This window comes from Nothoprocta perdicaria, unplaced genomic scaffold (assembly GCF_003342845.1).
Source record: "Nothoprocta perdicaria isolate Ctin4 unplaced genomic scaffold, notPer1 scaffold_34, whole genome shotgun sequence".
NCBI classification, from domain to species: domain Eukaryota; kingdom Metazoa; phylum Chordata; class Aves; order Tinamiformes; family Tinamidae; genus Nothoprocta; species Nothoprocta perdicaria.
Window position 1 is genome coordinate 3628390 of NW_020455577.1, and position 22591 is coordinate 3650980.

The window sequence follows — 22591 nt, forward strand, 5'->3', positions numbered from 1 at the left end:
CAGGTGCAGTCCTGGGCTCCGACGTGTAAGAGGCATCTGGAGAGGATCCATAGGGGAGCAACAGAAATAGTGACAGGACTGGAGCAGCTATGTTATGAGCAAAGACTAAGTGAGCTGGGCCTGTTCAGCCTGGAGAAGATCTGAACAATATTTACCAATACCTGATGGCAGAATGTAAAGAGGATGGGGCCAAAATMTTTTCAGTGACAGGGGCCAGGAGCAGGACAGGGTGTAATGGGTGGTATATGCTGCAACACAGGCAGTTCCATCTCCATGCGAACAACTTGAATGTGAAGAACGTGAGGGAGGGTTTGGAGTCTCCTTTGGAGATGTTCAAAACCCACCTGGCTGTGACCTATGCCCCATGCTCTRGGTGTTGTCCCTACTGGTCTCTAGAGGGCCCTTCCGACCTTCACTGGTCTGTGACAGCAGCCCACGTGCCCACGAGGGCCCCTGTGTGCCCTGCGCACACACTGATTTCTTAAACAAGAACATGGAAATAAAAGTTTGAAAAAAGTCRGCAGAGGGAGACAAAGGACAAAGCATGGGAAAAATAGTCCAAGAAAAAACTTGAGGTCTTCCCCCCTCTTGTGTCATGTGTAAATTAATAGCAACATTGCATACTATTTTTTAACCTCTACGGAAAAAAAATCAGCTACTAAACTTTTTTTTCCATATATATACACACACTAAGGTTTATTTATTTCTTTTTAATATACCAAAGTCACTCTGTCATCCACTGGAATGAAATGGTCATTCAGAAATAAAATGTTTAAAAAATCCTCTCTATTTGTGTTGCAAGCAAGGCACAACACTATTTATWAAAAAAAAAAAGCGTGGACTACTTTACCTCAAACGTAAAACATTAGTATTTCAAAATAAAGAGGGGAAACAAGAAGACTCTTGAAAAATCTGTAGATGTAAGTCTCTTCACAAAAAAAAAAGGAAATACACAACACCATAGTTCCATGTTTATTTTCTAACAAAGTTTTAATTATAATTACCTATGATAGCTATAAAGGCACCTTTACTACCTCTGAGAACTACTTTTGTCATGTTTTCTAATAATGTCCATAAGGTTGTCTCCTGTTACAAGGCTATTATGTAACTGTTTAAGTCTCTGTTGTTCCCTTCTCTTTTGGTCATGAAGATAAGGGGAATTCAGCAGCTGGGGAGGAAGAATGGTGCCTGTTGGTTTCACTCTCTTCACAACATCCCAAAAGAGCTTCTTGCTGTTGTTGTTGATAAAAGTAATTGCAGTTCCACTGTGACCYAATCTCCCTGCTCTTCCAACCTGAAAAAAATAGTTTCTGTTATTAATAAAAGTGAAATTCCTTCAAGTCTCCTTGTAGTTAATTTTCTGTTATAAAATAGATCTAGGCATTCAACAACTGTTATAAATGACAAGACCAAATCTCTGTACCCCATCTCCTAAGCACAAAGTTTTGAAAAAATCCTGAATTCCTAATATGCAGATTTGAAGTTTTGGTTCAAATGCATCTGAAGTTAACACTTGTAYTTGGCACAACTGATACCAAGATGCCTGATAAAACCTACAGGCAGTCAAGTTGAATGCTGAAAGCAAATCTAATCCAAATAACACTTTAACAGCTAGTAGAGCAATGCCATATGTAACCATCTATCTACGGTAGACCAACTGCAGCAGAGAGAAATTTGCCCTTTTTCCCCCCACAGAAAATAAAAATAGGGCAAATCTTGCTTTCTACATATCTTTGTGCTGTAAGAGAGGACAAAGCAGARAACAATGGAGAACAATCTGCTGTACAAACTGTCTTTACATTTATATATTTTGATTTAAACTTCCATAGTTCAAAGTGGTACATTTCCATATGCATCATAAAAGAAAGTGTTGGTAAATAATTCATGCAACTATTTTTTTTTTCTTCTTACCTGATGTACATATTCATCCATACTGGAAGGCATATCAAAATTTACTACCAGTTTCACATTGACAAGGTCAAGTCCTCGTCCCAGGACTCCAGTACTTACTATAACTTCATACTTCTTTTGAAGTAATCCCTGCCCAAGAAGGAAAAAAAATTACTTCTCATATATTTTTCCTTATTTGTACTTTGAACATTTCCAAGCACATTAGAGGTGGTTAAATTCCTAATCCAAAGCAAATAATTTAAGAAATAGTCCCCAGTGTTTACCTACATTTAGAATAGAATTATTACCTAGAGGCAAGTTTTGCTTGCCTCTGCCCTCACACTCCAGGCATTACTACAGGAACGCAACGAATGCAACAGAGAGGCAAATATACTACAAATCACTTGCCAAGAACAACAAACCAATGAAAACAAGAACTGCAGTTGAAGAAGTTTTGAAGTATCATTCTCAATTATTATAGAGATGATAGGAAGCTATAACTTGACTCAAACTAAATCATCTTTAAAAAATAAAATTAGCCATTTAAAAATCTATTAAAACCATGCAACTCCGGGAGGCACAAACCTGTAATATTTCTGTTCTTTCCACTTGAGATTTTTCAGAGTGCATGGATACACACTGCAGTCCTGTAATCTTGTGAACAGCATCACTCAGCAAGTCTGCTCCTAGTTTGCAGTCCACAAACACCAACACCGGAGGCTTGAAGAGTTTCTTATCCTGTATAATTAAACAGTTTAGATAAAAAGGTACTACAACAGTCAATTGCTCATCAGCAGCAACTTGGATTCAATTTCTGTTGCTCACCATCTCTGTAGTATTAACATCACATTTAGATGAATAAACATTCTTAAATTCCAGGCTAGAAAGACGATATCAGCACTAAAACTAAACAAATCTGCACATAAAAGAACACAAATATGGGTTCTGATTCTTAAGAATCCTTTCATCTCCTTACACAATTTTTCAACTAAAAGTTTCTTTAAAGGTTACATGACAATGTTGGCTTTCTGTAAGTTCTGAGGTTGAGCTAAACTTAAAAGCTAAAGCTGACTATTTCCCAGCCAAGATCACCATCCTGTCCAAATTCTCATAAAAATACACAAGGGATTAAATTCATTCATTACTGATAAACATTCACAAGAAAATTACAAAGAACTATTYGCTTTCTTTCTAATTTCTTTCTTGACTTTGACAAACCACTTCCAGACCAAAAAGGARCTGTAACTGCTTAAGAAATCTGTATGCCTCTCCAGTTCACAGATATGCCAGTACAATTCACTGAGGTACCACATAGTAAACCACCCAAAAAAAATCAAGTCATTTTTAACTAGGGCCATTGAGGGATCCAGTTTGCTGCTGCCCAAAAGATGGTGTGAAGAATAGCAGTGGAAAAATCCCTAAAACTGCCAYTGAAGCTCTTCTGTTAAGAACTACTGAAACAGTTAGTGCAGTTGTGTGCTTAACCTCATTCCACCTTTTCATTATGTACAGATTAGAATCAAAGATGAGAAGCCGACACTGTGACACAGGTGTGTAAAGACACAAATTTGTATGAGAAAAATATTATACTTACATTTAGTATTTCAAATAATTTTTTCTTTTTAGATGGTTCTTCCACCCATAAGATAATTTGGCGAACGTTAGAACATGGCAGATTCTTGTCTCCAATTGTTATTCTTACAAAATTGTGCAAAAGCTGATTTGCCAGCTGTTCAATGCCCACTGGAATTGTGGCTGACACCAGGATGGTTTGATGACCATGAGAAATATTTTCCAAAATATCCAGCACTTGCTGCTGGAAACCCATTTTTAACATGGTATCCACCTGAGTAAAACACAGGGGATCTGTATCAGATTTTTCAATAGACAGTAGTATCTGCAACTTAAACATAACGGGTCGTATGCGAGTTCATAATTAGCATGCAATTATCCAAAACGGAATAATATTTTTAGAATTAAAGTCTAGTGAGAAATAAAAATCAAGTGCTTCACTCCAGTCTGTATTCCYCTGGCTGTCTGGTGCACAAGTCTTTTATAGCCAGTAGTGCATGCATGGTTCAAAGACATTCCACATAGCGCTAGAAATTGATTTTTTTCTTTTAAGAAGTGTATTTCATATTTATAACGTACATAGTTTAACTAGGCACCCACACTGGGTCTTCAATAACCTCTTTACAGACAATAACTAAATAACAGCCCCAAWAACTAAAAAACTTACTTCATCCACTACTACAATTTTTATGCCATGGAGTTGAATAGAACTTTGCTTTAAAATCTCTAGAAGTCTTCCAGGTGTTGCTATTATAACCTAAGACAACAAAAATAAAAGGCATCAAAAATTTAATGAAAGAAAAGATGATTATCCTAGAAAAAAAATAGGTCACACATCCATGGGAAGGGCAAGAATCAGTGACATGATTTATGTTCGAGTCTTGAAACCTCTACTGGTAACTTAACACATTATGGAGCTTCAAGAAGCAACGGACTTTACAGTGCCCTAATGGAAATTTTTAAGTTCCAGCAATGTAATTCATATTTATTTTTTTTTAAGGAAAGGATTGTAGTTTACTATTTCTTATTTAATAAAATGGTATTATTTCACTCTCTGACAGCAGTAGTATTATGCATGAAAATAAATCCTTTCAAAAACAGAACTATTTTATGTATAAGCAGAAGTCAAACATTAAACAAAAACTGTACATTTCTCAACAGCTGACAATTCTTTCYGATAGTTTAGAATAAGCTAAAAACAAATCCACACGTTTTAGATCCGTACAGGTCAAAWGTAACATTTTTCTTCTTCGTGAATGTCATTAAAACATAGGACCTTTCCCTGCTTTCGTCCTTACCTTCACACTTTGCTTGAGACGATGAAGCTGTGGCGGCAGGGGTAATCCTCCTACCAGGAGGACGGTTCTCATATTTGGTAAACCAGCCATCAGTTCTTTAGCTTGTCTCTCTATCTGAATTGCTAATTCTCTTGTTGGTGCTAAAATAAGTGCAGARGGGGTTTCTGTCTACAAAACAAACAGAATAAAGAAAGTTGAACGCAGAATTGTGTTATTATTTAGGTAAAAATCTTTCAAGATTAAATCCCCCAACATGTTAAGATCACTTTCTTCCTCTTAGTTATTGCACTGATTTTACAACAGTAACTCATAATAATTTCACAGAAAGTCAAGACACAGGATGCTAATCAAATCTCTAGAAACCATACAAAATTTTGTAAGTCTGGATATTAAGAGCATAGCCTATTTCCCTTTATTGTCTCACATACCACCTTGAATTAAGCATGAACATTGTCAATTGTCAGTTTCCCAAACAATTAATACAGTTTCCCAAACAYAGTTAACATTTAGTAACAAAGTAAAAAGAACACAAGCTAAAGCAGAAAAATAGCAGAATAGGCATGCTCTGAGACGCATTATTTTGCCATTACTGATCATCAATTGCTTAAAACACCCTGCTCACCAAATAAACAAAGATCTCCCATATATTAATAATACCATCACAATTTTACTAAATAGCTCTCTGGGCAGAAGCTGTTTGTTTCTATTCTTCGCCTAGAATATTTACAAATGACCAACAGTAGGAAGTTGTTCCTTTGACACTGCATCATCACAGGCGGTCCATAGCTAAACACTGTCTCAAAATGGGCTTTTTCCAGCTGTTTTTAACTAGACAGAGTTCAGCATAGCTTACAAGCACAAAAAGGTATATAAGGGATATATAAGGCATGGGAAGCCAAGAACTGTCAAATATTATCTCGTCACCAGATTCCTCATTAATCCTCCCTTCTAAGTTAAAATGAAAAATATTTTAGTCAAAAACAAAAATACTTTCTTATTGAAATATACGTTAACTTGTAAAGCACTCTGAAGATGAAAAGTGGAGCAGAGAAATTAAGGTGCAGTGCTATTCATTGAGGAGATAATTTTGCACATTATTGTAAGTGCACAACCAGTCTTGTGCAGTCTCACRATGATCTCATTCTTAAATAAAAACTTAAACTGATGCTATAGCACTCTGAAGATTAAAAGAGTTAATTAAATAATGTTTAAATAAATCTTTTGAAGTATATATATATATATGCATGTAAAAGTATCTAAACAATCCAGAAGATCACTTAGAATCAGATCAAGAAATTTCAAAAGATATTCTTAGTCTTCTGAATAAAAATACTAAAGCAATACCAAATCAAACACATGGTACCCAATGCTATTTGCAATTACTTCCTCATTATAGACTTATAACTTTCTGAAGCACAAATGTTCTTAATTAATTCCCCCCTTTGAGACTGTGGTAATCTGTGTTAATTACCACATTTGAGAAATTATTCTCATAAGGTACTCATAAATATATTGCTGCATTTCTCTAATTACCTAGTGGTCAACTGAAGAGATGCCAACATTAGACATTCTGTGAAATCATGCAAATGTCAAAAGCCTCAGCCATCTGATACCTCAGGAGACGGCTGCAGCTGACACAGAATGCCAGGAATTATTTTCACTTTCTATTTTAAGTCACTTAAAGTAAATAAACCCTGGTAGATTTTTTGCCTGATTGGCAGTCTCTACTTGTTAAGAAATGTTGATGGAGATACTTGAGCACATAGTGACAAAACATTCAAAGTCAATCAGTAATCCCCTCAAAAGCAACAAYGCACATCAGTCAAAATAAAACAAGCCAATGGAAAGCACTCCCATTATGTTCCCAGTTACACAGAGAAGCCACTTTCCAAAAAGAAGCAAAATTGGATTACCTCCTTTAAAACTTTCGTAATAACTGGTAGAAGGAAGGCCGCTGTTTTTCCTGAGCCGGTGTCTGCACTAGCCAAAATATCATTTCCCAATAGTCCTACGGGAATCATTTGCATTTGGATGGGAGTTGGAACTTCATAGCCAGAATTCTTTAAATTACGGTTTAAAGTTTCAGGAAAACCACAGTGTTCAAACTCAATGATGGGTCTCGGCACCTGCTGGCCTAGGACAACAATACCTAATTGCAATTTAAGGTTTCTGATCTGCTCATCTTGCAAACTTAAAATGAAGGAGTGTTCTTTATAGGAATAAGTTGTATCGAGGTCATTTTCTGCTTCCGTGAGTTGGTTAGATTTTAGCTTTTCCTTTTCTGGAGCTTGTAAAAGGTGCTTGGCTTTGCACTCCAAGCTACACACATCTTGGTCCGTCTCATCACAGATGTACTCTCCRTAACGACCACAGACAACACATACAGGTTCCCCGGGCGCTGGCCAGCGCTGAGATTTGCTGTAGGATTTCACAGGTTCTTCCAAAGAGCTCCCTTCATCACCAACTTGGCTGTCCTTTCCTGAAGATGTATCAGCAATCCCAAGATCTGGAATAGCTACAGGCTCCCTGCACTCTTGTATAACTTCAGACAAACTGCATCCTGAAGCAGAAGTTTCTTTTGCAACYGAGTTAAAGTCTTGGGTCTCTTGAACCTCTGCTGTCTCCTCTAAGGAAGATTCTCCCAAAGACAATTTGTTTTTCTTAGGTGTGCTCTTGTCCTCATCACCACTCCTCTTCACTTTAAGAGATCGCGGTAAAAACATGCTTCTGCACACTAGAAAGAAAACATTATCACTCTTTGAAACGACTATCAACATGAAATATTTATGTACCACATGCACACAAAGACACAATTAAAATAAWTTTTTWAAAAAAAAATCAGGAAAATACATTTTCAAATCTTTATTTCTGACACTATCTAGTAACGGTCTACGGCATTGAATAACACAGATCCACCTATACCTAATTCTTGATAATTGGCATTTGCAGTTGCATATCAAGTTCACTAAATTTTCACTAGCTCTGTGTGTGTGTATATACATATATATATAGATATATAAAAAAACATATTTCCATTTTGAGAGTCACAGTTAAATCCTTGGAGAATTTATCTAGAATATATATAGAGAGGCAAAACCTGAAGGACCTACATGTTCAGGTTAGGATGCCAAGCTGTGCTTTAACAGGAGGGCGCAGCACGCAGGTGCACAAATAACCTTACAGCCCAAATCCCAAACCCTTCGGTCGTCACCTCTGCCATGCCAAGTGTCCCCACAGATCTCTCAGTGCACGGTTCTTTCAGTACGACATAATCTGTGCCCAACGCATGCAAAATAAAGGTTTTTTCTTCCCCCCCTCCCCGAATTAACCCCACTGTGCGTAGCAATCTGTAAATTTCTGTTTACCTCGCTTTTCTATAACTGCACAACCCCACTTCGCGTTTAAGAGGGATTATTTTCCCGGCTGCGCAACTCACAGCGCTTCACGAAGAGGGGCGGCAGGAGCCCCACACGAAGCAGAGAGTAGCCAGAGGCCGGCGGGGGCCGTTTGCCCGCACCCCGCCTTTCACCGCCTCCCCTTTGGGCCTAACGATTTCGGCGACWCCCGCCCCCGCCGCCATTTCCTCCCCCCGCCCCCGCGCCGCGGGGGACGGGCACCGCCCCGCGCCGCCCCGCACAAAATGGCGGCCGCCCGGCGCGGAGAGCAGCGGCGGTGCCTGCCCCTCTCAGCCGCCCCTCCTTGCGGGTCGCCGCCGAAATCTCCACCTTTTTCCGCTTTRGCTTGTCCAGAGCTTCTTTCCTCCTCTCCCCTCCCTCGTTTTCTGCCATAGGCTCGTTTCCTTTGCTTACTTCCGTTCTTAGGAGGTCACTTCCTGCAATTCAAAATTCCATTTGCTCCATAAGAAACTAATACTTCAACACTATTTAGTACGACACGAGGTACTTGATATTCCATAAAGCGCCCAAGTCAAAGACATAGCCATTTCCCTATAATTTGCTACTAACGGTATTTTGCTAATACCTGGTGTCTGGGACAGGCACATTTGTCTAAAGCTATTTTCTACTTCAAACAGCTGAAAATAGAGAAGAATTTATTAGTAATGACCACCCACTAGTTMGGCACTTGATCTTCTCTCTTTTTAATCATCCTTTCACAGGTGTACAAATTATGTTGCATTTTATATCATCACCTTTACATCACAGACATAATGCAAAGTGACATTCTCCGAACACAAAACACACTATGCTGTTGCCTGTAATGCACACTATTAACTTTCTTTAATGTTTACCGATCCTTYGGTGGATGAACCCAGCACAGCAGTGACGACAGAAGGTCACTCATTCAAGCGGGTTAAAGATTGCCAAGAAAACAAAGTAGCCACCAGTGTGCAGGATGACATTAACAGTCAAAAATGGCAGCTTTCCTCTCTTAGCATTTCATGAATTATTTAGCAAACCATTAAAAGCTGCTCAAAGACAACTGTTAATACCTAACAAAATTTCCATTAGCAGAAAAGTTGGGCACTCCTGTAGATGTGAGACATGTCACTGTCCATTGAGACTTCCAAAGGGTTTTCAACACTTTCCTCAACAAGTTAGGTTTCTAGGGACACTAAACATACAGGGTAAGAGGAAATGGTCTCAAGCAGATGAATCATTGATGTGAATAAAGGAAAGAAAGGCTGGGTCCTCAGTAAGGAAGAGCTCTCACAGCCAAGGAGACAGCTAATTCTGCAAGACTTCATGCTTTAGGGGAGCAAAGTGATACATTATCTCATATAATAAACACAAGGGCCAACTCTTCATGGTTCTTGTTTCCCCCAGCCCTCATCCTACATCTCAAAAACACTATAGTAGATAATGGAGAAGAAAAAGRGGGAAGAGGAGGGAGGAAAGAATTCTATGGGTATTCACACTAAGAAATAGCTTTCATGTAAGAAATAACTGTAAACTAACAATCTGAAAGGAACAYATGACTGAGGAACAGCTATACTAAATATAGTGAACCCCGAGTGGCTCATAAAGGGTGGACAGATACTAATTCTCTCTTCCAGCAAAATAACTAGGAGTAGGGTTCAAAAGCAGATAAAAATAAGGTATTTCCTCATGAAGGAAACTCCTTGCTGTAAGATAGTGAGCCACATCCCATGGGATTTTTCAGGCAGATTCCTAAAGAGACTGAGTTCTGGCCTGAAGCTTAAGGCTGTGATCCTGCTATTTTACTCTTTTGTACATTTCATATAGAATAAAGCTTAGATCAAGGAATTGCTGGAGACAAAATAATAAATAATTTAAAAACAACACAAGAGAGTACAATGGTCCATCATATTGTTAGCATTACAATCAAAAGCATATAAAAACAAGAATGGGGAAACCCAGGAAAACACATCCTTGACAACATTCGTGTTCTACACAGATGTTGTACAAAATTCTGGGGATTGAAATCCTCGTTCCATAGATAAGCTCAAGCTGACATGATCTGTCACTGATGCTCCTAGAAGACAGAGGGAAAAGAACAAGTTTCAKACTTACCACCATTGCACAGGGATATGCAAGGCACACACTTGATCGCCATCACTGTATCACTAAATATACGCGTAATACAGAACAGATGCATGAGGTGTAATGCAAACAATTAACATGATGGACTATTTCAGACATTGCTTTGACCTTATCTGTAGTGAAATATAATTGTGACTAAAAGGCAGTGCAARTTTCCGCACAGTGTAATGTACTATCCTTTATTTACATGGAGAGGCCAYGTAAGCATGTCAATGCATCTAAGACTCCCAAAATAGGTACTTGCTTTGTGAGCAGATTATTTAATTACTTTTATTTCCCCCCACTTGGGATAAAGGGCACATCCTCCTTCAKTTGCTTTCCTGAGCTTTTATAGAAAGGCAAAATACATCAGAGTAATTGGTAAATTTATCAACAGATTAATTATTTCAAATAGTAATTAAGGGGAAGAAGTACATATATTAAGAKGAAGTTATATAGATGAAAAGTCAAAATACATAGCAAAAAACCCAAACATTCAGTACAGATCATTAATATGAAAAAATGAAAAAATACTGTATTCTCTCATTATTTCCTTCATTAAAAAAAAAACACACTTCGCATCTTGGATTTCTGCCCTCAATTTGAAAACAGGTACGTTGCCCTAGAGATTATAACATCCCACAGCTACTCTTCAGAAATGCAAACAAACTCTCCTCATCACTTGTAAACAATAAATAATTCAGTAAAACAAGACTGGATTAAAGCAGAAGATCAAACCCCCTTCCCTTCCTGGGTACACTAAATTTGGAAGAAACAAGTGCTCCGCATACTAACTCAGAGATGGTATCATGGGCATTTCCAAGAGCTGTCTGAATTTCCAAGAGCTGTCCAACTGTGGCCCATGCACCAGCTCTCTACACTACCAGGGGACCCTGTAAAAGAATTTWAAAATTCTCTGGTATATTACAGGAGCAAAAAAATCTGGAAAATTCAGATTTCATGAGGGCAAGGTCTCTATCTAGGTAAAAGTGCTGAGAATGATCTCAGGTCAGAGCCCCCATAGAGCCTAACATGTTACTCCCTCAAGTGGTCAGCATCAGTACTGAAAAATCCAAAATAAAAGTGTGCCTCAAGGGTAGGTGGTATCTCATCAAGAGGAGGAGTTTCGGTTTTGTTTTAAACTATTCATTATATTAAATATCTCAAATATATATCCTATTTATCATCATTCTAAATTAAGGTGTCCCTGTGCCTTAATGTTGGATATTCATATAATAATGGATGAAGAGAAGGAAATTAACAATTATGTCACTTAGAAAGTAAAGATCATTCCCTGAAGTTTTGAAATCCTATTTATGTGTGGTGTTGATTTTAAGATGATGTCAGTGAAAAATCCATGCTGGGAGAGTGTAGGAATGATTAGGGGAGGAGGAAGATCTCCTCCCGCCCTGCTGGCCCAAACCTGGCAGCAAGCGCAAAGGTCCCGCTCTGCTTTGACACCACTGCCCTACTTGCAACGCTGCCAAATGCAGCAACATGGTTTTGCTGCCACAAGTCAGGAAGAAACGGGGCAGGAATTCATAAGACACAGAAATCAGAGCCTATCTGCTTGATTAGGGCCCCCTGGACTGGGCTGAATTTTGGTCTCTCTGCCTGCTTCGCTCAGTGCTATCAAACAAAATCTGTTTGTCACATTTCAGGAATTTGGACTCGCTCTGCAGACTTGTAGGTAGGTAGTCAACAGCAACCAAAACACATGTAATGAATAGTTCTTTGAATGGATGACTCAGCAAGTCAGTGACTCCACAGATCTCCAAATTGCAGCTTCAAAGGAAGTCTACAGGAACAACACAGATAATTTCAAMACAAGTAATGGTGGCTAATGCTAAAATTCTAACCACGAACTAGTCAGTTGTGCTAATGCTCATATCTTGGGTTAGTAGAGATATTGCATGCAGCATAATTTATTCTGAAGTCCATTTTTTTCCTTTTTCTCCACATAAATGTCATTAAAATGGGATTAAAGAAAAAGTAAATATGAGTATTTAAAGGCATATTACTAAATTCAATAAAAAAGAAAAAGCACAGAAAAGTGCTGAACTGCAAGCCTTGGCACCTGGCATAAGTGAAACTAGTCCATAGGCAAATAACTGTAGAGGACAAATCATGCTAGAAGAAATGAAGAAAATGAAAGAATGTGATTATAGGCTCAAACACCTTGTAGAATATCTACTTTGAAAATCAATGGATTCCCCGATTTAATATGACCATAGCCTTAGTGCAGCTGTAAAAACCACAGCTAATAATTTCCAAATCCACAACTCAAAGTAGATTTTTCAATTAGGAGAGATTGATTTTGGAGTAAGGGAACTATTTCAATCACCTTACAAAATATTTGTTAGGTCTTTAAGAGTTACAGAACAAGGATCTGACCAAAAGATTACAAAGAAAATACAGCCTTTCCAATGATTTCAGTAAGCTATAAACCAGACCCRGTCCAGAACAGGTAAACTACCTGTTTACCTTCTTTCACTTGCTTAAGACATGCATGGGGAAGGATAACTTGAGATGTAGCCGTCACATTTGAGTAAATAGGTGCTATTCCATTCCCAAAAATACATCCAGAAGGGGCAGGAAATGGAAAAGCAGTAGGAGTGTTTGGTAAAATGATTATATGGATAATTAAGTAGTTTAAGCTCCCTCCACTCTCTAGATCCCAAAGAAAAGGATTGGAAAGAGCTAAGAAGAGAAAAAAACACAAGAGACAGCAGGAATCAATCAACTTCGAGCTCACCAGATGACCACTATTAGGTATGTATTTTACCACCTTCCTTCTCAATGACTCTTTCCAGTCAGTCATATCACTTTCTAGGAGCTGAAGACCTTTAATTAATCAGTGAATATGGTAAGCTAACAGTTTACACTCTGATATATTGCAGTTACAACGGGACAGATGGAAGCAGCATAGAGACATGGTTTATTAGCATGACAGACTGAAGGAAGGATTCATTATCAGCCTTTTGAAAAACACGATAGTAAATTTTCCTCTGCACTTCTAAATAGCTGACCAGTATTGCTAGCATAGAAGCAGAAACCACTGCATTTAAAATGGTCGGGGAAACACCTGTGCCAGCTGGTATAAACTGCACTTTTTGTAAGTCTTTAGTGTTAAAGTCTGTGCCAATGTTAATCACTGGGTTTAACCTTCATACTCCTCTTCGTTATATTTGTTCCCTGTTCTGCCTCTGTACAAAGCCTGAAATGGCCCTGGTTGATTCCCACATGTAAAAATTACAGGAAATTGAAAAGCTATAAAAGGAGAAAAACCTAACAAACAAAAAACTAACACATTGCTACCAGAGTAAAAGGCAAATTCAGGATATGCTCAGTTCTGAGTGACTGCCAGCTGCCTCTGCACTGTCTGGAAACAGAAAGCTCCACGATTCAAGTCTCAAAAGCTTCCTCTACGGTAGCCTTCACCACTGCTCTGTGACTGTTGGCAACAGTCCTATGATTTTAAGTTATGCTAACATCACACTTTTTTTTTTTTTTAAATGGACTATTCAATGCAGATTTAGTTTAATATAACAAAAAAATACCYTGTGGATATTTCTCCCCCACCAATGATTCAGTCATTTATGATGACCATTCTGCATACCTATGGCTTASTTGGAAAACATAAATCCTTTTACTCTCGAGTCTTTTGCTGCTGTGATCCATTTATAGTATTTCTCAATTAGCTGTTAAAGATTCTAATCAGACAGTTGCTGGTCTGCAGTGTAACATATGCGTGGGGACCTCAGACTTTTGAGTTTAAAATAACATATTTGTCCTCCTGAACTTGAGGCAGTTTCCAAAGCTTAGTTTTTAGTTTACTGTGACAACTTGCAAGCAATGCATTGGCTCAGCTAATGGCACAGTTACTATTAAAAAAATAAAGCATCTCAAAAATGCAACATATTTCTCACTACCACTCTTGACTGACTGCTCCCTATGCTTTCTATTAGAAAGATTTAAGAATCCTTTCTAACACCAGTTTCTTTACAATTGGTGACTCCATAATAAGAGTAACAGACAGAAATAATGAATGCCTCCTTGTTAAACAGTTTTGTTTGAACTGTTCTAACCGAGATCTGCCAAAAACTTGCCCTTCAAACCTTATTTTTCTAGGATTTAGAACTTGGCTAAAAAAATCCAAACCAGCATAATAATGTCTGATTCAAAAGAATTCAAATTAGAAGTTATAAATATGCTTATAGATTGGAGAAAAAATTAAATCTATACTAAAAATATAAAGAATTTACCACTTCATAAGTTTTTAGTGCTTACACTGGGGAAAAAACACCACTGATTAGCAATTTTGTACTCCAGATCATTATGTTTTCTGATCCCTTGGGTATTAAATAAATCAAGTATTACAGTGTGAGACTTCTGTGCTATATAACCAAAAATCCACTGTTGTATTTTTTCTTGAAGAAAAGCTTTAAACACTACTCATAGGATCCTATATGCTAAACAATTCAGTGAATTATATCTGTGCTAATTTATAGTWTAACTCAACTGACTTAGGTACAAGACTGTGAAAAAATTTTTAAGTCTTACAAAATGTATGTTTAGAGTTTCCATATTTCTTGAATTATTCAAGGCTTTGAGGTGSTAATTTTGTGAAGTTTCTGGCCTAAGCAATCTTGCTTCCTGTGGCAACTCGTAAGGCATATAGAAACGAGGGTTGGAATTCAAGCTAAGGCAATATTCATTCAAGCAATTGCCAGGAACCAGAGAACACGAAGGCTATGACAGTCGGCTGAGCAGTGAAAAGGTGGTGGTGAGGCTTACACCTAAGAGGTAGAAACAATTTGGCAAGCAATTYAAAACTGACAATCACGAGATCAATCTATCCAGAGAGATAATTTCAAAGGAAATACTTGAAAGAACAGGGCTAGAGAATACCATGAGACAGACTACCAGAGATGTTTCTGATCATTTTGACTAACTTGTTTGTTTGTTTCTTAGAGGAAGTTGGYCTAGAACACATTGTTACTCAGAATCTTTCTACCTACTTCACAGTTAATTACAGATTAATACTAAGTGATCCCATGAAAACAGATACTCTGAGATAATATACATTCAGATAAACATGCTGGAAAACATTAGGAAAAAGACTAGAGACATCATGCTCCACCATTCTGCAGGTGAAGGGCTCCTGGCTCCTCCAGGTCCAAGTCACAGCTTTCCAATTCTCAGTCTTAGCTCCCAGATTCAGGTTCAACTGTTCAGCTTCAGAGGGAACTGAAGCTACAGAGGATCAGCCATCCTTGACAAACTGATTTAAATACTGGAAAACACTACTGCATCATACAGCCTGAACAGAGAAGAAAAATCCTGCTCACCAGCAAGAGACAAAGAGGAACAAAGTCCTCCTACCAGACCAGTGGAACTCAGAGCAAAAATGCAAGGCAGTGACAAGACTTTTGTGTTACTGATGCTGCCAGCTCCGCAAGAAGCCACAAAAACAGTCAGCTTTTAAGAGGGTCCTGGCCCTAGGACSCATCATGTCCTCGATGATTAAAGAGCCAGCAGAAGCACAGACAGAATATCTCTGTGCAGATGGCCATTAATCTTCTGCTGATACTCAGGAAATCTGTTCTCTAGCTGCAGCGAAGATATTTTCATAGAACTAGACTCTCTTAGGTAATGAAATCAGAGCAAAGTAATGAATCGACACCTTATTTCTAACTGCTTGTCTTGTACTACAATAGCTAAAACATTATCTGACTCTGCACTTAAATGGACCATCACTYTGATCGCATTTCTGTCTGTGAAATCTTGGTCTCTCACTAGCTACAACATAAACAGCATTTCTAATCATCATTTCACAGTTAAACATTCCACCTCTACTTCAGGTCTCTACTCAAAAAAGTCAAATAGTATTCCCAATTACACAAACAAAACAGAAGACCTTAGCAGTAAAAAAAAAAAAAAAACAAGTTGGCAGTAGGCTCTCTACCTCGAATGCACTAATTGAACCATTAATTTGCTTCCCAAGACAYTCTCTTCTGTTGACATGACCTGCTGCTTTTCCCTGTCCTGAAAGACACTATTACCAGCTGGCAGAGATCCTTGGAAGCACCYAATTCCACCAGTTGCCATACAGAAAGAAAACTATATGCTCAACTAGGCAAGCCAGTTCTCTTTCAACACAAGGATTCACTGCAGTGAAATCTGTCCTATTTCCCCCCCCCTCCTCCAATCAGGCAAGTGCTTGTTTTCTATTGAAAACAAATAGAAAAGGAGGGAAGAGATCGACACAGAAAAGACTTGCCAGACCAAGGGGAAACAAAGAGATGCATATCCCTGAAATTGCTTGTGCTGCATCTCCAGCAGTTACTTTTGTTGCTTCATATAATGATTCCCATGTTCCRAAGTGGTGCATGCAGGCACATTTTGTCCTGGGCTGTTTCTTCACAAATTTAGTAACTTATTACCTGCAGTAATGCCTGCCCTGTAGCTGGTAGGATAAAACTGGGAAATTATGAGAAACTGAAGTGGAACCCCGAGATGTGCTTTGTCTGGCCTGACCAGAAGCCTGCAGCGCAGCAACCATCACAGCCAAGGCTAAAACTCTCCTTAAAAAAAAACATTTTCAGCCTGCTTGTCTCCTCCTTTCACCTATATTCAACCACGTTGGCTAAGCACAAATAACAGCTGTTAATCTGTTATTACAACAGACACTACCAAGCCATGTGCTAACAAGTGCTATTGCCACTGGTCCCTTGCCCAGGTGAGACAGCAGAGATAATGCCCTAATGCTTTAACACAGCTGTGCGTGCCATATGGTTAAGAACACCATATGGCTGCGGAGAGCCTACTCGTTCCAGGGCAGCTGAGAAAGAGCCTGTGAGTAGGTACTGAGTGGAGCCATTTATCAGGGATAATTTTCTGAGGCTAAGTTCTGATTTAACAACCAGTTAAATCTGTCCTTAACAAATAAACTCTGTTTTATAACTGTGATAAGTAAAAATAACTAAAAGTGTAGAGTGTTTTAGTCACACAGAGAAATATCATTACTGACCTTAATAGAAGGGACATGAATTAAATTAATATTTAAATAGAATTTAACTAAAAAGCAACTCTACTACCTTATTCACCATCATGTTTTCTTCCTGTTTGAAATAAAGTGCAGGACCATAAAAACCAGCAGACTGCTCAAGTCTAAAGCAGTGAAATATTTCAATTTACAATTAACCTGGATATAAGTAAGCTCTGGATATAAGTTAACTCAGGCCATATATACATAGCCAAAAATCTCCAACAACATCAATAATCACTATGTACAAATAAAAGCCTACAAAAACAAAGGTTTCTTTGTGATGGACRCTTTCCACAATCACTTTCCAAGTGGTGTAATAGCCATTTACATCTGTTCTCATCAGAAATTCCACAGTAACATCCAATTTTCCAGTGGGTTAGGGGAAGCTGAGAAATCACTTAAATTTTGGTGAAGAAAAAGAAAGAAAAAGATGATGAGATTTTAATGAAGACACATGAAAAAATAAACCCTTCAGTAGATAGTTTTCTATGCTATTACCTTACTGTCCCCTACTCATCCRTTGCATTACCACCCCTTCCACAAAATAACTCTATTGCAATTAACTGAGACCACAAGGTTGCTGCTTCTTTCCTGCTTACTACTGGTCTCATTCAGACATACATGAGCTTCAATGGAAACTGAAAGCAGGGCCAAAAGGCAGGAAACAGAAGTCTATTCATGCCCCACTACTAAATCATGTGTATGCTCGAAACAAATAAACGCTTATGAGTGTTCAGATCTTCACTTACACAAGTGGAATGAAAAAAAAAATCAGTCAGGCACCTCAAAGGAGCATAGATCAGTAGGACAAGTTGAACTATTTAGTATTCATTCTCATTTAGACTTAATTAAAAATGTCTCAGTAATGATTTAAACATTATACCTGAATGCACAATTTGAAAATTAAGTCATACCCATTTTCCTCTGAAATGGAGTACAAATACAGCATTATCTAACAACTATCACAATGGTATGYTGGCATTTTATTTTTGAACGGCCTGCATTTTCTTGAATGTAGATTTCCCACTATAAATTTGTCTTGCAGTGCRGCTTTGTTCTTTAAAGTTTATATGCCCAAGGTTATGCTTAGGATTTCCTGGGAAAAGAAAGGTTCTCTTACTAGAATACAAGGTAAAATCTATTGCATATACTTTAAAAATCTGCTGTTGTCTTTACAGAGATGAATACTAGTTTCTTCTGTTATAACCRATATATTTTATCATAAAGACAACAGCAGATAGCAATGGAATTACAGGGAGGGCAAAACCCTGGAATTACAATATTGCATAGGAAAGAAAAGGTACCTGAGAGCACCTGAGCATAAGTACTCAGGGCTCAGGAGAGATGCAGGACAGAAAAGCCACCAGAAAAGAAGAAATATTACAAATAATGTGGGAAAAAAAAAGTAATAAAGAAAGGTACAAATCCTTGCCTGGTTGGTGTTCCTGTGCAATTGAGGGGAACAATATGCAGATGCTCCCTCCTCCATCCCCAATGCAGTTAGAATAGCTCAAAGCAAAGTCTCATAAATCATGGTCAATCCATCCAAATAAAATGCCACAGAAAGCTTSGTTTTCCCTTTGAGTCTCTAAACTTAGTAAGCTTTTTTTCTTAGTAAAGTTGGTCCTTTTTCTTCCATTTTAAAGGTCTCAGCACTTTCTGATTACAAAATATTTGAAGAATTTGGAACAGAAAAAAAATCAGGATATCAGAAGATTGCCCTTGTATGCTTGTATCCTCCTGAAACAGGAAGAACAATCTCCTCCAAAATTAAGTGCTAAAAAACATCCTAATTTGCAGAAACTGCATACAAACATACAGTTAACAAAGCCAAATAAGACTAATAATTCAAATCATCATTCACATTTAATAACAGCTATTCAAAAATATAGTTTCTCAACTCTTATGCTTGTAATGACTTTTAAAGTAGTATTAAAAAACAAACAGAGCAACAGTAAGAATAAGAGGCTGGTATAACAACAATTGAATTTCATAAGACCCTCCTAGGTTGTATGTAAAAATAACTATACCGTAATGATTTATGGATTATCTGTTCAGCTTTGGACATCCTATCCAAAGCCTGCTAAAATCAACAGTATGTTTCTCAAGGATTGCAGTAGAATGACTGCTCTGTATGCTGACAGTCCGACAGCATCACTTCAAACTGTGCATCAGAGGATCCAGGTCACAGGGTGTAGAGACCGGCCCCTGCCATTCCCATCATGAGTGCAGCAGCCTCCTGGAGAGCTACGGCAAAGACATGGGATCATCTTAAATAAGCAAGCCACTTCATTGCAGTAATTCAGGACAACATAATCTCCATGATATGCCTCCTAGCTTTCCTCCAATGTCAAGGCTGAGCACTACGTGCCAGAACAGTCACTATAAACTGCCAGAGAACCTGGATTTGCTCCAGTGCACGAGTAATCTCAACTGATGTGGGAATAGTTTGGCTGCCTCTTGCAAGTAACCTGCTTAGCAGCCTGTTCACTGGCATGCAGCCTGGTTGTACTTAGTGCCACAACAAAAATTGTAGTGGTACTGTTAATTTAAAACATTTTAGTTCACTTTTATCAGGAGGAATATATATTTTTATATATATATATATATACGCACACACACTCAAAATATTAAACCAGCCAAAACATTCCCAGTAATCTAGCACTAGCCTGAATTTGGTCTAAAAGCATCTACTCTTTACATAACCGTTTCAGAATTCACATGAACCTCAAAAAAAAAATCAACAAAGGTACAGAATTGTTACTCAGAGCTTGTCCCACTGATCTTCCAAGGTTAAGGCAAAGACTATTAGCAATGACTGTCATCAACACCATTATTCACAGCTCCATGTAATGCTCTTTCCTGTTGCCTGACACTGGCTACAGCCCTGGTACACTCACTGTGTAAAGGACTAAACACATGACCATGAAGAATCAGACTTCATGAGATAATTGGAGAATAAAACTGGTCAAATGGGTTTCTAATCTGGGGCAGGATGAAAAAAGCTGGAAGCTGCTTGTTTTAATCCTTAATACTTTGCCTTTCTGCTTTGAATGAACTTTGAAGCATACACTATAACAGATTATGTACAGAAAGGACTATCACTATTTAAATTATTTCAAGATGAATAAACAGCAGGAGAGCAGAAGGGGATGGCTCCTCATTTGGCTTGTCTGTTCATCTACTCTGGGCAGTTAGAACAATTTTTAGTTATTTTCTATGTTGATTGCTGATGTCTGACCACACAAAACGCAAGATCACATTTTAGCATGTTTGCAAAAGCAGAAGAACTGGCATGAGAACTCCAGCCACGTCTTCTTTCTGACTCAAGCATATTAGCCTAAGAAAAGCTTCTAAGAGAAGTGAGCAAGTTAAAAGCATTTCTATTGTACTAACTTCAGCTCAGCTTTCCCCCTCACACATACCTCCCCTCTCCAGGTTTTGTTTTGTGACCATGAAGAGCCTCCATCAGCACAAAGTATGACTTGGCACCCATTAAAAAAAAAAAACACACTATTATTTTGCAGTAGCTATATACCTACTTGCCCATAATGGTATTCTTTACATTTTGTTGACATGCATCCTATAAAGTAATATACATACAACACAGAACAACTGAAGAAGAATTTTGAAAGATCAAGCTAAAATCTTATTTGTTTCAAGTGAACATCACTAAAAGATAYAGTATAACAGACAGGTAGTGGTGATGCTTTGCAAATTCATATGAATCTGTTTGTTGGAGATAATAAATCCAGGAGCACATTAAATATAGTTTGTACCTCCTTGTTCCTTATTTTGAGTACACCGCTTTTTTTTTTTTCTTTTTTTTTTTTTTGCAGAAAAAGCTATTCCTGGAAGTTTCATTACACAATACTTGTGATGCTGCAGTCTCTCAAAATGGATACCTTAGCCTGCATACCTAAATGATAGTTACACTTCTCATAAGCATTTCCTGTAAGTAAACATAATTTTTAGGCATCCTCTTAGTCATAGAAGAAATAAATGAAGGAGAATCTGGGGCACACTTTTTTTTTTTTTTTATGAATTCCATTTAGCTGCTATATACATAGGAAAAATAATCTAGTTTCCCAGAAGCAAGGTAAAAAACATTACCTGTAAGCGTTCTAAGAATCTGATAGAACTTATCTCCACGTACACGAAGAAAAAACAGGTAAAAAGAAAAAAAAATCAAGTTTAATTTAACTCAGCACAGATTGTTCCTGAGCAGACTCCTCACTCCAATCACACCCTGTATGTTGATTTTGAGTTATTGCTATTTGTGATCGACAGAAAGTAGGAATTTCAGTCATACTAAGCATGCTACGAGCAGCTCCCGGCTTGGTGGCCAGCTGTGTGCCATGGCCCAGCAGCACAGGGAACAGCTCGAGAACTCCATCTCTGGGAGGGATTCATCCCCTCAAACGKGGCCTCTGCAACTTATTTTTTTTGTTGCTGTTCCTAATAACTACAGGCTCACCTCATGGAAACTGTAAAGCAGGTTATGGCCTCTTATTCAAAAGAAAATTTGCATTTCCACCTATTCAAAGTGCTGAAAGCATGTAGAGACAAATAACACAAAGCTTCTGCCCAAATCAATTTCAAGTCTACTTTAAGTGCAAGGAAATAGTAATCGAGATAGAACAATCTTATGGGTTTTATAGCCTCTTGCTAAGGCTCTATCCACATGTTCTCCACCAGATTCAGTTGTGAAAAAAGGTAGTTTAGCTACAAGTCATACTAAAAGTTACCTGAAGACCAGGACTAGGGCCTCCCAACATACAGAGCCCAGCAAGGAAGTTTAGAGCAGCTCAGGCAGCACGTGCCACCACAACGGCTCCTCACAGCGGTCACCAAGCACTACACCTATCGCCCAAGCCATTTTCTAAGCTCTAAGCACTCTTTCTACGCTGAGCATAGGGCTAGCTTTATACATATAKAYATGTAYATRTAGACTCCACTCAAARCCGGAGCARCAGCTGCAAGAAGAGAGGTTAAAAAGCTCGCTTCGCAAGGCAGGAGACCCTCATTTCTCACGGGACCCGCTCGTCACGACGCCTCCCGGCCGCCCGGGGCCGCCGCCCTTTACCTCATGGCCGCGCCCGGGGGCGGGCACCGCCCCGCGTCAAGAATGCCCCTTGTGGGGGGGGCGCCCACGTGACGCGCCGCCGTTAGAGGGAGGCGGCGGCGCATGCGCAGCTGCCTTCGCCCGTCCAGTGCGGCAGTGGCGGGCGCGGAGCCGCAGCGGCGGCCGGCGAGGGGCACCGGGCAGCGCCGCAGCG

At 38.6% G+C, this 22591-nt stretch overlaps 1 protein-coding gene across 6 annotated transcripts; it reads right to left on the reverse strand.

Annotated features, from left to right (window-relative positions):
• Positions 1-958: 958 nt before the first annotated feature.
• On the reverse strand, positions 959-22236 carry DDX59 (DEAD-box helicase 59). Of its 6 annotated transcripts, none has more exons than XM_026043849.1 (8): positions 22061-22236; positions 6674-7494; positions 4761-4928; positions 4130-4219; positions 3485-3736; positions 2476-2628; positions 1912-2040; positions 959-1294 (listed from the first exon to the last, which is right to left on the reverse strand). In XM_026043849.1, the coding sequence occupies exons 2-8, from the start codon at positions 7481-7483 to the stop codon at positions 1031-1033; spliced, it is 1866 nt and encodes a 621-aa protein (XP_025899634.1). In that variant the 5' UTR covers positions 7484-7494; positions 22061-22236; the 3' UTR covers positions 959-1030. The 6 variants fall into 6 exon arrangements, with proteins under 6 accessions (XP_025899634.1, XP_025899637.1, XP_025899638.1 ...); XM_026043852.1 differs by lacking the exon at positions 22061-22236 and adding an exon at positions 21790-21926; XM_026043853.1 differs by lacking the exon at positions 22061-22236 and adding an exon at positions 8486-8585.
• Between the last annotated feature and the right edge of the window lie 355 nt (positions 22237-22591).